General features: G+C 45.6%; 2 protein-coding genes across 8 annotated transcripts in view; both read right to left on the bottom strand.

Moving 5' to 3' along the window:
* RUFY3 (RUN and FYVE domain containing 3) overlaps positions 1–9,032 on the bottom strand; it is a 47,555-nt gene extending 38,523 nt beyond the window's left edge. For 2 of the 7 annotated variants that reach the window (XR_014160299.1, XM_081876857.1), the window contains exon 1: positions 8,410–9,032. Coding sequence is in view for 6 of the 7 variants with exons in the window: in XM_081876857.1 (XP_081732983.1) it covers positions 8,410–8,719 (310 nt within the window). In the remaining variant the exon portion in view is untranslated. Of the gene's footprint in view, positions 1–121; positions 901–8,409 lie in introns of those variants that run through there. The other 5 variants (XM_081876853.1, XM_081876858.1, XM_081876854.1 and 2 more) reach the window with 5 other exon arrangements.
* Positions 9,033–12,220: 3,188 nt separating this feature from the next.
* On the bottom strand, positions 12,221–13,981 carry UTP3 (UTP3 small subunit processome component). The gene has a single exon (XM_081877487.1). It carries the CDS (start codon positions 13,780–13,782, stop codon positions 12,301–12,303), a length of 1,482 nt encoding a protein of 493 aa, XP_081733613.1. The 5' UTR covers positions 13,783–13,981; the 3' UTR covers positions 12,221–12,300.
* Positions 13,982–14,286: the final 305 nt, after the last annotated feature.

Below are 14,286 nucleotides of genomic sequence, written 5' to 3'. Positions count from 1 at the left end.
GTCAAGTTTCCCATATTCCTACATAAAGTTATGGGGTGGTGAAGACCAGCACCCTCCTTCCCAGCCTCTTTAACCCAAAACAAGACCTGCAGGCCTCCCTACATAGAAAACACAACCATACCTTCATGGGTAGGTTCAGGGTCGGGCGTAAGAGAGATGTCATCCAGCTCTCGCAAACAGAGCCATTCTCCATCCATGGACACTCGGAATTTGCAAAGATAGATGGTCTCCATGGCAGCTTGTGTGATCTTGTCTGTGGTGGGGGTTGGCATATCGCTTTGAGGCGTCAGAGCAGACATGATGACTCAGCTGGTACAACAATAAAATAAAATATATAGGCTAAAAGGGGGGAAGGCTTTCTGATAATGGGGGGGGGAAATACCTTGCTAAGTCAAAAAAGAGCTGCTGAAAAATCACGCAGCTGCACAAGTCTGAGAAAGGCAAGGCACGGTGCAAAGGGAAGAAAAGATGCCTCTTCTCCTCTGTGGTCTCTTCCTCTGTTTTCTTCCGCAAGACACACTCTTTTCTTCAATTTGACTATAAGCAGCGTACTGGTAAATGACCACAGCAAATTTGGCCTTCAGAGGGTAGGAGAAGCTCTGTTTACTATTTGCTAAAGATGCTTAAAAAAAAAAAAATCCAAAATGGTAAAATGCATTGAAGAAAACACATCCAGAATTGCAGAAATCGACGAGGCTCTCTTGCTCTCTCACCCCTCCAGACAAGCCAAGATACAGAGTGATAATAGGATTGGTTGTGCGCAGTAAGCAGGGTGTTGACCAAAATGGCTGACTAATGAACTGAACTGAAAATTCAGACTCATGTGACCAGCTTGCACTGAACGTAGAGCAGGCAATTCCCAGGACGCTTTATAGATGCTGCTGCTGCTGCTGCTGATGCAGGAAGAGCAATGAAGCTGATCTTGCTCTCAGCATCCACAGCCTCTTTGCAGACTGTGCTAGTCAATCTGCGATCACAGACATAACACAATGCATGCTTTTCTCCTCAGCCTGCCTCACGGTACAAAGAGATGTAAAACATGCCCATTAGCAGTCAAAAGTAAGAATCGTATACAGTAGTTGGGGTCGTGGAACTGCAACAAAAATTAAGCACAAGCTGAGTATTAGCAAATACGTTAAATGTTGTAACTTCTTAGAAAGTGTGTCAGTTTCCAATAAGAACATTAATGTTCTTATTAATGAAGATAATAAGAAGAACAAAGATGACAATATATTTTATCAGCTTTGGATTTAACCACTCTCCTGCTAGCCATAGGCAATGAAGAATTGCATGGGGGGTGGGGAGGAGAGGACTGGTGGAAAAGTACAGAGCACTGCATCCCTCTTCTGCATGAAGCATAGAGATCAAGCAGGCTGCCAGGGGACAGAAGTTCCCTTTTCCACATCCAGCATCGAAATGCAGATGGCTGCTGGAGCACTGCTTATTTACAAAGCTGTATTCTATTGATAAGGTCTGGTAAATACACCAGAAGAATTGCAAGGTCAATGCATGCCCAAAATCTCTATAGAAGATCATAGTCACCCTTCAGCAAAGCTATCTTTCCAATCTGTAACCCAATATGTACAGGTTTCTAATTTATTCATTAACCTCACAATTTCTCACCAGACTGATAAGTGAAGAGGGACACTTTTTCAGTTCTTGGACACAGGCCCCATCTGTTTTACTTATGGCTATCATTTGATGCCTAGACATAAGTGTATCTTTAAACCTAGTGCTATTAAGAAAGCTTGAGACATGAGGGAATTACTATTGGGTGGATATCTAATGACCAAAACGTACACCATACTGAGAAGAATATGAAGTTACATCCATATGTTACAGGAAAGCAGTACTGTATCAATCATGTCTCTGCCCTGGCTCTTGTTTAAAATCTTCATTAAGAATTTGCTGTAAAGAGTGAATAAAGGAACCATATACTTATCAGATAAAAAAAAACCTGGGGAGAATTGTGCACATTTTAAAACCATAAATGAACTTTCAGATGGCTCTAAATGTAAGAGTTGCTCTGCCAAAAAACCAAGATGCACAAAGGACAAATATTTAAAACTGTGCATAAAATTCTATACACAAGCAACAGATAAAGGATATATGAAAGTAGAAAGTCTAAGACCCATAAACCAAGTTTGAATAAGGCAATACCATTCAATTTCGCATTAAAACAATTATTACAGTAAAACTGTCCCGCTCCTATTGCAGGAGAAATGTTATATTCACAGAACTGTGCCAAAATACTGCATAGATTGAAATTGCCACATTAAGAGTAGTGTGAATGCAAACTCTCAGATGGATACAAATTCAAAGGACACAGCACTATCATGAGGTTGCTGACCAAATTATGGCTAACATATCAAAGAAAGTACATACAGAAACACAGTGGCCATCTGTGCATGCTTTGCTACTGTCACAGTCTGAAAGCTTGCTCTAACATACTTGTTCAGCAGTACATACAATGCTATAATAAAGGTAAAGGTACCCCTGCCCGTACAGGCCAGTCGTGTCCGACTCTAGGGTTGTGCGCCCATCTCACTTAAGAGGCTGGGGGCCAGTGCTGTCCGGAGACACTTCCGGGTCACGTGGCCAGCGTGACGAAGCTGCTCTGGCGAGCCTGCACCAGCACAGCACACGGAAACGCCGTTTACCTTCCCGCTATAAAGCAGTACCTATTTATCTACTTGCACTTAAGGGTGCTTTCGAACTGCTAGGTGGGCAAGGGCTGGGACTGAAAGACGGGAGCTCACCCCGCTGCAGGGATTCGAACCGCCAACCATGCGATCAGCAAGCCCTAGGCACTGAGGTTTTACCCACAGCGCCACCCGCGTCCCTTATACAATGCTATAGAAAGTGCCAATCAGCTCCTTGGGAAATTGGAAGCCACATGAAATTAGAAGCCCGGAAGGTTATTCCCTACATCAAGAGAGAAGCAACTGAGAATAGGAGACATTTATAGAAATCAAAATTAAATCAAACAGGGTAAGAATCTCTTCCATTTTAGGAATAGCATACACACAAAATCACTGTTTTCCAGCATGAGTTACTTGAACTGGAAGATAAACTGCAACCATAGCAGGGCCTCTCATGTACTACCAAGGTGTCTGCAAAGAAGCTGTCTAATTATAAAAGCAGCCTGAAATGTCTTCACTAAAAATTAAAAAAAAAACTGCCAGCAATGATGGAAGTATCCTGGTAAAAGAGCCTTTAATACCACACATGGGTGCTTGAACTTTCCTGGGTGTTCAACCCATGCTATACCAAAGTAAAAAAATATAACTTTTTACTGCATTGCTAAATGTCAACTTCAAGACAAGTGCAGCACCCATCATCAGCCACACAGGTACAACATAGCAACTGATGAGACTGAATAAGCCAATGGAAGAGAAGGGTAAACTTTGAGCTGATAACTCAACCACACCATGCACTCAATGATTTTATGATTCCAGAAACACCAACAGGGGGAAAAACATTGACAGTGTAGTCATGTAGGCAAATTATAAGGCTGTGTACACATTCATGTTTACTCTGCATCAAGTGCACTCTCACTGCTGGTTTGGGAAGTGGTATACACACATTAGGTAAAGGTAAAGGTACCCCTGCCCGTACGGGCCAGTCATGTCCGACTCTAGGGTTGTGCACTCATCTCACTTAATAGGCCGGGAGCCAGCGCTGTCCGCAGACACTTCCGGGTCACGTGGCCAGCGTGACGAAGCTGCTCTGGCGAGCCAGCACCAGCAAAGCACACGGAAACGCCATTTACCTTCCCGCTATAAAGCGGTACCTATTTATCTACTTGCACTTAGGGGTGCTTTCGAACTGCTAGGTGGGCAGGAGCTGGGACCGAAAGACGGGAGCTCACCCCGCCGCGGGGATTCGAACCACCGACCATACAATCGGCAGGTCCTAGGCACTGAGGTTTTACCCACAGTACCACCCGCGTCCCATACACACATTAGCCATACCTAATCTGCTGTTCCTTATGAAATATAGAGTTTTGATTCAATCCCACCACCCCCGCCAAAACTGCTTCAATATGAACTGAGAAAAAAAACTTCTAAGTCTGTAATGCATACGCAACTTTGGAGTCACTGTGAAGATACAAAAAAATTATTTGCAGGATTTTGCATGCTGTGGGTTAAACCACAGAGCCTAGGACTTGCCGATCAAAAGGTCAGCGGTTCGAATCCCCGTGACAGGGTGAGCTCCCGTTGCTCGCTCCCTGCTCCTGCCAACCTAGCAGTTCGAAAGCACATCAAAGGGCAAGTAGATAAATAGGTACCGCTCTGGCGGGAAGGTAAACGGCATTTCCGTGCGCTGCTCTGGTTCACCAGAAGCAGCTTGCCATACTGGCCACATGACCCGGAAGCTGTATGCCGGCTCCCTCGGGCAATAAAGCGAGATGAGCGCCGCAACCCCAAAGTCAGCCACGACTGGACCTAATGGTCAGGGGTCCCTTTACCTTTACCTTACCTAAACAAACTATTTGAAAGTTGTTGAATCTTGCTTCAAGGTATATGAGGTAGGATTGGGCTGTGGACCTAATTTATTTACAGGTTTGGGAATACAGAGAAAACCTGAACTGGTTTTATTTTGAAGCTGTTATGAGGCCTTGAGTTGGAGGCTAGAGCCAAGAGTACAGTGGAAAGATTTCCTTTGTTATCCCAGAAAACAGAATGCCTCCTATCATCTTTTTTCCACACAAGTTATTGAAAACAGTTGTTGTACTGGTTTTAGTGGACTTCGTAATGAGACGACAGTACTGGGAGATCAAAAATGTGATGTGTATAAACTGATTGTGGTTTATATTGATTATTTAGACTTTGTAGTAATTTGCTTTTAAAGCTCAGGTATATATACGTGTAGCTTTGGATCAGCACATTCAAAGTAAACCTGACTGTTCCTGAAGACACATTTCTTTGCCCTGGCCTTTGGCATCTGAAATCTGTGTTCTAGGGTTCATACTAACTGTTTTTAACACTGAATTTTAAATTGTTGTAACCAACTCTGGGACCAGTTGGTGAAGAGCAGGTAATAAACATCATCATCATCATTATTATTATCATTATTATTATAACATCAACAACAAGATGAATACGCAAACACTTTGTAAGGGTGTTTTATGCAGTGCAACATTGTTCCCTTATTATCCAACACAGATGCTAAGTTCAATTTTGTGACAGATTTTTAAAAAGTATTTAAAAACAGAAGATGGTAGGTGATCATGGAACCATAGGCAATCATCAAAGGGCAGTAAAAGTACCTCAAGAGAACCCCAATTCACATTATCCCAATGCTACTCCTAGCAGAAAGGGAAATCACATAAACGCTACCAGGTCTAGGACTACTACTGCCTCTCTCTATTGCCTCAGCCAGAGAAAATAAGCTCTCTGCCAGAGTTTCCTCCTCTGCTTAAAAAAATCCACAAATGCCTAACTCACAAAGGTTTGGTTCATTAGCTTGACACGTCACTAACTCTTCAGTAATTTCTAAACAATCCAGTGTGTATCACACCAGGCAGGTTAAACTGGTACCTCGGCATCACAGTCAAACATTCTTCTTCAACACTGGGATCACTGATAATTATTTGGTCTGCTTTCAGGCTCACTTCAAAGAGCAGATGCTCACATTTAAAGGTTTGCATGGCTTAGGGCCTAGGTATCTGCTGGAGAATCTTCTCTTGTATCTATTATAGAATCATAGAATCCTAGAGTTGGAAGAGACCACAAGGGCCATCGAGTCCAACCCCCTGCCAAGCAGGAAACACCATCAGAGCACTCCTGACATATGGTTGTCAAGCCTCTGCTTAAAGACCTCCAAAGAAGGAGACTCCACCACACTCCTTGGCAGCAAATTCCACTGTCGAACAGCTCTTACTGTCAGCTCTTACCACATTAAAAATGTGGTGCTGACAATGTGTCACTGATGTGAATTGTGTATTAGTTCATGCGTTTCAAAAAAAATAAAAATAGTAAGTGCTGCTGCATTGGGGGGTGGGGGTGGCGACTAGCTATTCTGCTTTTGTGTTGTGTTGTACTTTTGTACTGTTTTATTGTTGTTAGCCACCCTGAGCCCGGCTTCGGCTGGGGAGGGTGGGATATAAATAAAAAAATTTATTATTATATTATTTTGTGCCTGTAACCCAGGTTCCTGGAGCCATTTGCCTCCTAGCTTTTCTACCTCTGTTTATAACACTGATGTGCCCTCATGCTGGAATCTACATCTGAGGCAGTTCTCCACATGTCCCCACCATTGGAAGCAGGCAGGTGGCAAACAGGGAAAGCCTGCCTGCCCTTTTGGTGTTGGTATCCAACCTGTGAAATGCCCTCCCAACATTGTAAAATGCCCTCCCAACATTTCATGGACTGGTGGTACCACATGGCAAAGAACTTCCTATTTCTCCAGGTGAACATTGCAAACTTTTAACATTTACCAGTAAGCGGCTATGAGTTTTTTATTGATTGGAGCTTACATCATGTGCTGTGCTATTATTTTGTATTTTTTGGTTGTATTTTACACAAGTAAGCAATTATGAGGATGATAAACCACGAGGGGACAGGGTATACATTTTTAGGGGGGGAAACAATCTTCGCAGTTCTGTCAATCCATTTTTACACACATTCTAATAGTGCCCCACACTTCCATGCTTTATTCTTATAAACAGCTTTACAACTGCAAGAGTACAACTCAGAAACCTGCAACGTTTTATCTGGGAGACAAACCCAAATATCCCTTTCTCTTAAGAGTCACATAACATTTTCCCTTCTTGCATTAGGGAGCCATCAGCACCACAGTGTTGGAAGCCTCTATGTGCGATATAAATCATTATTACAGAAGTAATAATGATGATCAGTTTAATAGACAAAACTCTTGAACACCCAAGGCTGCTAGAATCTTAACACAATGCAGTTACTAACACTTAAAACAATCAGCCTGACTCTTTCATTCGCTTAAAATCTTCTCACCCCAGTGACGCTATTATACCTATTGAAAAGACAAATGGCATTGTGGAAGGAGAAAGAAAGACCTCCTTATCATTTCACCAGAAGTTCCAGAGTTAATTCTTTGTTAAAACAAGCCCTTAGAACAAAATAAAATGAAACGGCAGAAGAAAATCTAATAAAGTCCTCAATTCCAAAGCAAGTCTCATTCAAGACTCAGCAGTTTTTCTAATTCAATCCTCATGATTCAAATCACCACGTATCAAAAAGTTAAAGCAATCACCAGTTCGTTGTTCTTTAAATAAATTAATAAAGACACAGAGAATGAAGTTCCCAGCCAATTTGTGTTTAAGTACAAAGCTGATGTTTTCAAATATTGCGGGGTGGGGTGGGATGGTGTAAAAGCAGTGATATCCTGAACCTAAAAAGGACCCAAAACTTGGGTCACTAAGGCTGCAGCCCTAACTGCACTTACCTGAGAGTAAGCCCTGCTAAATCAAAAAGGACCTTACTTCTGAGTAGACAGTAAGACTGCAGCAAGAAACTACAGCTGGGAATTAGTGTTTTAACGTCTCAGCCAGAAGAAAATAGAATATTGGAGATTAGGGAGAAAGGAATATGAATTGATGGGGGGGGGGGCTGAGGAGAGACCAAAAACCACAGCTAGAAAGACAAGGCACATTTTCTGGAGAGCAAGTCTCACACACAGTTGCTTGGGGACTGCAGAGGGATCCTAGTTGGGTCTTGCATGTGTGTGTGTGGGTGTTTTTTCCAGAAAAACGTAGACTTGGAAGGGACCCTGAGGGTCATCTAGCCCAACCCCCTGCAATGCTTTTTAGCTTGCATTGATCTCAATAACCCCCAGTGCCTTTTTTTAAAAGTCGGATAGACGATTAACAGGCTTGTTTCATAAATAAGGGGGAGGGAGGGTTGCTGGCTTGGTTCGGTTTGCCTTTGTTCTAGTTTTTAGCATGCGCTTAGTAGTTTCATGCTGTGAGCTGCCCTGATAGGTGTGTGGCAGTAATAATAATAATAATAATAATAATAATAATAATAATAATAGTGATGTTTTTCGCAGGGCTTGGACTGAGCTGGTGATGGTCAGCTGCTGGAATGCATGGGGTCGGTGCTAAATGGTCTGGCTTGCTTTAAAACCCCTAGGACCTTGTTGGTGGGGTGGGGTGTCGGAGAAGAAGCCCACCCCCCTAAAAAAAAAAGGAAGGAGGAGGAGGAGGAAAGCGAAGGGAGGAGGCTTCCCCTCCCTCCCTCCCTCCCTCCCTGGGACAAGAGTTGCCCGTAACATTACACAACGTCGAGGGGCGGATGACAGCCGAGCACACCATGTGCGGCGGACACACACAGGGCGCGGTTCGGGGAGAGAGAGGAGAAACCAGGGCGGCGGCGGCGGCAGCTTCTGCCGGGGGACGGGAAGGGAGGAGCGGCGCTGCCTACTACTCACGGGCGCCGCCGGCTCGGTGCTGCTGCTGCTGCTGCCCGGTCTCGGGCCCGATGTAGCTGAGCAGGACGGGCAAGGGGACCCCGCAAGGGCCCGGCGGGGCGGCTCTCCAGGCGCTCTGGGGCTGCAAGCCCGGCGCGGCGGCGCCTCCACGGCCCGGGTAGAGGAGGAAGAAAGGGGGCGAGTCGGGGGGCGCCTCTTCTTCTTCCTCCGTGGCGGCGGCGGAGGCGGCGGCTTTGCCCTCCTCCTCCTCCTCCTCGCGCTCCGCTTCCCCCTCGCCGTCGCCCGCCTCTCTCTTCCCCGCTCCCTCCATGCTCCCTCAGAGGCTGAGGGTGGCGGCGGCGGCGGCGGCTCCCTCTTTTTCTCTCCCTTCTTCTTCCTCCTCCTCCTGGACGGCGGCGAGAGTGAGCGGGCAACTTTTTCCACAGGGCGGGCGGGCGAAAGAAAGCGGCGGCGGCGGCGGCGCCTCCTTCTCCCGCCTAGACCCAGCCCCCTTCCTAAGCCCTGACTGGGCCCAGGCCGACCGGAGGTTGAGATGGGCCGTCCCGGCCTCGCGTGGAGCTCCGCCCCCGTCTTGCCTGGCTCTTCTTCTCCCCTCACGGCCGCGGTGGGCTCCGCTCTGGCGCTTTCCCGCCGCTTTGTGATGGTGGGGGAGGGGCAGGTTCCGGCCCCTCTCCTTTTACCTCAGAAGAGGGTCCACTTCGGTAGGGGTCAGCTCTGACCCCTTTACTTTGGGGGGGGGATCCGTTTTGACCCTTTCTGCCTCAGGAGTTGACACAGTTCCTGCCCCCTGGGAAGGGCGACCCCTTTGGGGTCAGTTCGTGCCCTTCCCGCTTCTGAAATATGGCGTGTGTGTGTGTGCCATTATTGCCCTTGGACTGGCTGTGTGGGAAGAGACCACTTTGCTGGTCAGTTTTTGCCACTGTGGGGTACACACACACATATATATATATATATATACACACACACACATATATACGTGTGTGTGTGTGTGTGTGTGTATATATATATATATATATATATATATATATATATATATATTATTCAATTTTACATTCTTCATTTGAATTCAAACATCCATCAGCATCATCCCCATTCAGTATTCCCTGAATCCTTAGACTTCCCACCACCCCTCCATGGTTTCCATTATCAAACTTTTCCTGCTGCCATCACATAATTTCCCTTATTTTTCTTTAAATAGTCCATTTTTACCTTCGTTTTTAATACATTACAAGTGTTACTCAAATCCTGCCAAAGTTTTTAGTTGTTTACAGTGTTCTCTTAAGTAAATTATAAAGTTTTCCCATTCCTCCTTAAAGTTCACTGTGGGGTTCAATCTTGCCTGCTTCCTGCCAGGGAATGGACACTTGAGAGCAGTTCCCACCCCGAATCCACCACAGTTGTCAGTTCCTTAAACTAAAATGAACTATATCCCCTCACCCATTTCCCCGCAACACAAAAAACGTAATTTACATGTTACCGTTACCATTTAAGGCTTAAAACCCTTGAGGAAAATGCACTATTTGAGTTTATATTCTGGCTGAGCCTTTTTTCATACCAGATGCAATTAGAAAGGAAATTTGTACCACCTGAGCATGTACAGATGTCACACTTTGCGGATTTAATTTGCTTTTGTATGCCTAGTAAGGGCTGGGTGACACATTAACCTTACTTGATTTCTCTCTGCTCTCTTAAAAATACTGCATTTGAGGTGGTAGGTAGTAGATGCCATGCTTTGCCTGCAGGTCTCGGGTTTATTATTAATATTTCTTCTATGTCCCACCTTTCCTCCGAGGATCTCAAGGCGGCACAGTACATGGTTTTCTTCCTCCTCATTTTATCCTCACAACAACCCTGATAGGTAGGTTAGGCTGAGAGAGTTGACTGGCCCAAGATCACTCTGTGAGGTTCGATCCTTGGCATTTCCAGGCAGCGCTCAGAAAGGTTCCTGCTTGAAACTCTTAACCAGCCATTGTCAGCCAGTGTAGATACACCAAGCAAGAGGGGCTAAAATGTCAGATTTTGTACAAAGTAGCTTCATACATTATTTTGATGTAAAAAATCTGTAACGGTGTTTGTGATAGCCTATTCACAAGGCCAAATAATCACTTGATATTGCAGTTATTACTACTCCCAAAAGATCAAAGTCTTGTTCCCTTTCCCCACTCTACCCCTTGACTGCTGCCCCCCATCACCCATTTATGGCTAGGCAGAAATACAAACCTATGGTTCCTTAATTAAACACACCTGCTTGGCTTTTACTGCAAGCATATTGAGAAGCCATCGTGAAGCATGGCCTCTCCTCGTAAATGCACACAGAAGAATATGTCTATATTTGCTTACCTCAAATGATCCAGACATGGTCTGTTTGCTAATTTCTGCACAGGGGCACTTTCTCTGTAAAAAACTCAAACTACAGCCCGTTTTAAAAGCTTACCCTAATCTTCCATTTCACCACTTTATTCTCTTTACAAAGTGATCTCTCAAACATTACAGAGAATTTACAAACTTTTCAAATAAACACCATGGTTCACTCTTATTTCTGATGCCCTAGCATGAGCATCAAACCAAAGACACCACCCAATAGGCTTGGGGGAATGCTAAAATTTTCAAAAGTGCAGTAATATTTTTGTGGGTGGGAACTAAAGGGGTGTGCAAAAACAGCCTACTGAGGACCAGCCATGATTACTGACCACTGTGCTGTTTGGGGGCACAGGATGTAGAGAGGAAGGTAGACGGAATATCATGAAGCTTTGTGAAGAGAGAATGGCTTTGACTACAGCAGTAAAAAAGCACTATACATTACAAGAGTTCATCCCACTTGTCAGTCCTTAAAACCACATCTCAAAATTATGGCTTGTTCTACAAAAAGACTGACCTCTCCCCACCTGCAACGAATATCAGCTTTTCTGCAAAGTAACTTCCAATCACTACTTTCTGTGGCCTTAAACTCCCCCCCCCCCAAAAAAAACCCTCACAACTTTAATCACAATGTTGGTACCCACCACTAAAAACAACTCATCACAGCATGTGCCTTTATGCTCCAGGGTTAATATCCCTTTAAAAAAATTAACTACTTATAGGCATCCCCTCACAGTTCATTTCTGAATGGTTTCTAGTCATTATGTTAAACATACCTGCTAACATTTTAAAATCAATAAGTGGTTGGTTTTGGTCTCACTCAGCCAAGCTACCAGTGCACCATATGCTAAGCTGTGGCTTCAAATATTTATACTGTATTAATGTAGAGAACATAGGTAACTTAGAAGGTATAGAAAGTATCTAGAAAGTTTTTGTGAGTCTGAATGAAGCAAATTAAATAAAACTTATGCATTAGAAGCTTTACCTGCCAAAGCTCTTATCTTCCACAACATACAGGACCATCTCCACTTTTGCATTGGATCTGATCAGCCTAGCCCTAATTGTATGCTCAAGATAGCTTAATGCAGATTAAATATTCCTCGGATCCCTTAACTAAGGAGAGCCTTATTGGGTCAGGCCAAAGTATCTGGAACTCAATCCTGGGCATATTAACTGAGAATTCCCATTGAGCTCAGTGCAGTTACTGAAAGTCAAAATTGCACAGAAATGCAACCTAGCAGGTCAAAAGGTGGTGGAAGGTGAGAGGATTGTTGACCTGCTATGTTCTCAATGCAGTGATTAGGATTTACATTTAAACATAGTGCCTGGTTACTGAGGATGACCACAAAGATGAGCCGCTGGGCAAATGAAACAACTGGGAAAGGCAGTTGCCCTGAAATTGCATTCTATGAACAATGCTGCTTTCTCCATGTTAAAATAAATACATATTGCATTTATTTACCCCAAAATGAACATTTATTGAGCTCACATTCACTGCATTCAGCCAGTAAAAAAAGAATTATACAAAGAGAATCACTTAAGCTTAACACTTTTCTTAACTCCAGCACGAATGCCAGACAGTTCGCCTCCGTATCTTTGTTCTTCTCTTCTGACCTCACGAACTTGCCCCTTCCTACGAATCTTGGCTCGCCTGAATTTCTCACGGTGCTTGACTCTTGGGTTACGATCAATCTTTTTCCTTCTGGGTGTGAGGCCTTTATTCTTGACAATCTGGTATGTTGCACCTCTCTTTTGATCTCCTGCTTCCTCTTCCATAATCAGGTCTTCCACACATTCTGTTTCTTCTCGTTTCCTCTTTTTCTTAAGCTTTATCTTTTCTTCCATCTCCTTATAATAATTCAGGGCAGCCTCCTCATCCAAACCTGAATCATCTGTAGGTTCTTCAGTATCATTACCATTAGAAAGCTCACCGACAACTTTAGGTTTGATTTTATTAACAGGCTTTCTGGCAGGCACGATAAGCTTCTTCCTACCTTCCACATCACCTGTGTCACTGCTATGGAATTCATTAAGGAGCAGACGAATCTCCGGTGACAGTTTTTGGTCCACAATCGCCAAGTCATTTATTAAATTTCTGTAACTTACAAGTCTTTCAATGACGGGGTGACCGTGGACTGGAATCCTTTTGGCTTTCAGCACCAAGTAAAAACTAATGTTGCAGCAATAGTTCAAATAAAGATGGTATTTGGTCTGTAAATACTGGCTGCCCTTTCCCTCGGGGATGACCCCATCTTTTACCATTTGCATGAGAGGCTCCAGTTCATCTCTGAGCTCAGTTAACTTGGCTTCAAAGTCCTGAATCAGTTCCAGCAACTCCGGGGATTCCTTTTTCAACAGCTTCAACTTCTCTTTTTTAGAGAGAGACTGCAAGTCCTTGGCAATTTTCGACCCGGACTCTTTTCGACCTGGCTCCTGGGCTGCTGCAGCGTAGGCCTCTATCAGGTCCAGGCCGTAGTCATCCTCCCCCAGATTCTGCACCAGCCTTTTCTGAATGGCTTGGGCCTCCTCCTCTTCCTCCAGCTCCTCGGCTTCGGCTTCCTCCTGGCTCTGCTTGGCTGCTTTGGAGCGAGCCGCAGCCTTGCCGTAGTCGGTGCCGTAATAGAGCTGTTTCCGCTGGCCCCAGGCGAACTCATGGGGGAGGCCGAGGTCTCCGCTGCCGCCCCGCTGCTCCTCCAGGTCGCTGTCCATATCCAAGGGCTCGCCTTCGCCTCCATCCTCGTCGTCGTCCGCGCCCTCATCTCCTCCTCCTCCATCCTCCTCCGTCTCACTCTCCTCAGAGAGCTCTAGTCCCAGGACCTCCTCCTCGCCATCTTCCTCCTCTTCCTCCTCCTCGCTGCCCAGCGCCGCCAGCACTGCCTCCTCCAGACGCCGCTGGTGGAAATCGTCTGCCTCCTCCGTGAAGATCGGGGCTCCCGGCTCCGGCTCCTCCATTTTCTCCTCCCGCGGCTGCGAGGCCCTCAGGCCCGGGGCTATTCTCCGCCGTGGCTTCCCCATGTTGCCGGCAGCGCGGACGGATCGGCAGTCGGCAAACCAGCGTGCGGTATTGCTGCTGTGCGGCTGCCAACGCACGACACTACTTCCGGGTCGAAGGTCGGTGCTCCTTGGAAACAGGCTTTCACTTCCGGCTCACAAGAAACTGGGTAAGCCACCGCCCCCGCCTCCACCTAACTAATTCCCAATTGTCATTTTGTTGTTCAGGAAATAACCGGACGGCCGTAAGCCTCCCGCTTGCCGTCCTTAATCTACGCGTCTCCGTTCCGAACTGCTTTCCAGGTGCTTTACTTCCGGCCTGGAGCAAGCGCGTAAATTCTACATCCGGTCGGGTGGCGCCCTGCTTTATACCTTCCGCCTCACTTGTGGACGCTCTGGTTTCCGTAAGAAGCATAGAGAGGTGATGCGCGCCGGAGGCGAGGCGTTCGGCCGATGAAGTGCGCATGCGAGAACCGCAGGGGGGCACGTGGCCGACGTAAAGCGTGCGTCGTAATGGACTGCCAAGCG

Source organism: Podarcis erhardii, assembly GCF_964252035.2.
Source record: "Podarcis erhardii genome assembly, chromosome: 9".
NCBI lineage: Eukaryota > Metazoa > Chordata > Lepidosauria > Squamata > Lacertidae > Podarcis > Podarcis erhardii.
Note: the sequence above shows the minus strand (reverse complement) of the source record. Positions and strands in the feature narration are given on the sequence as shown.

Coding starts and splice junctions, on each gene's coding strand:
- UTP3 (XM_081877487.1), bottom strand. CDS start 13,782: ATGGGGAAGCCACGGCGGAGAATAGCCCCGGGCCTGAGGGCCTCGCAG.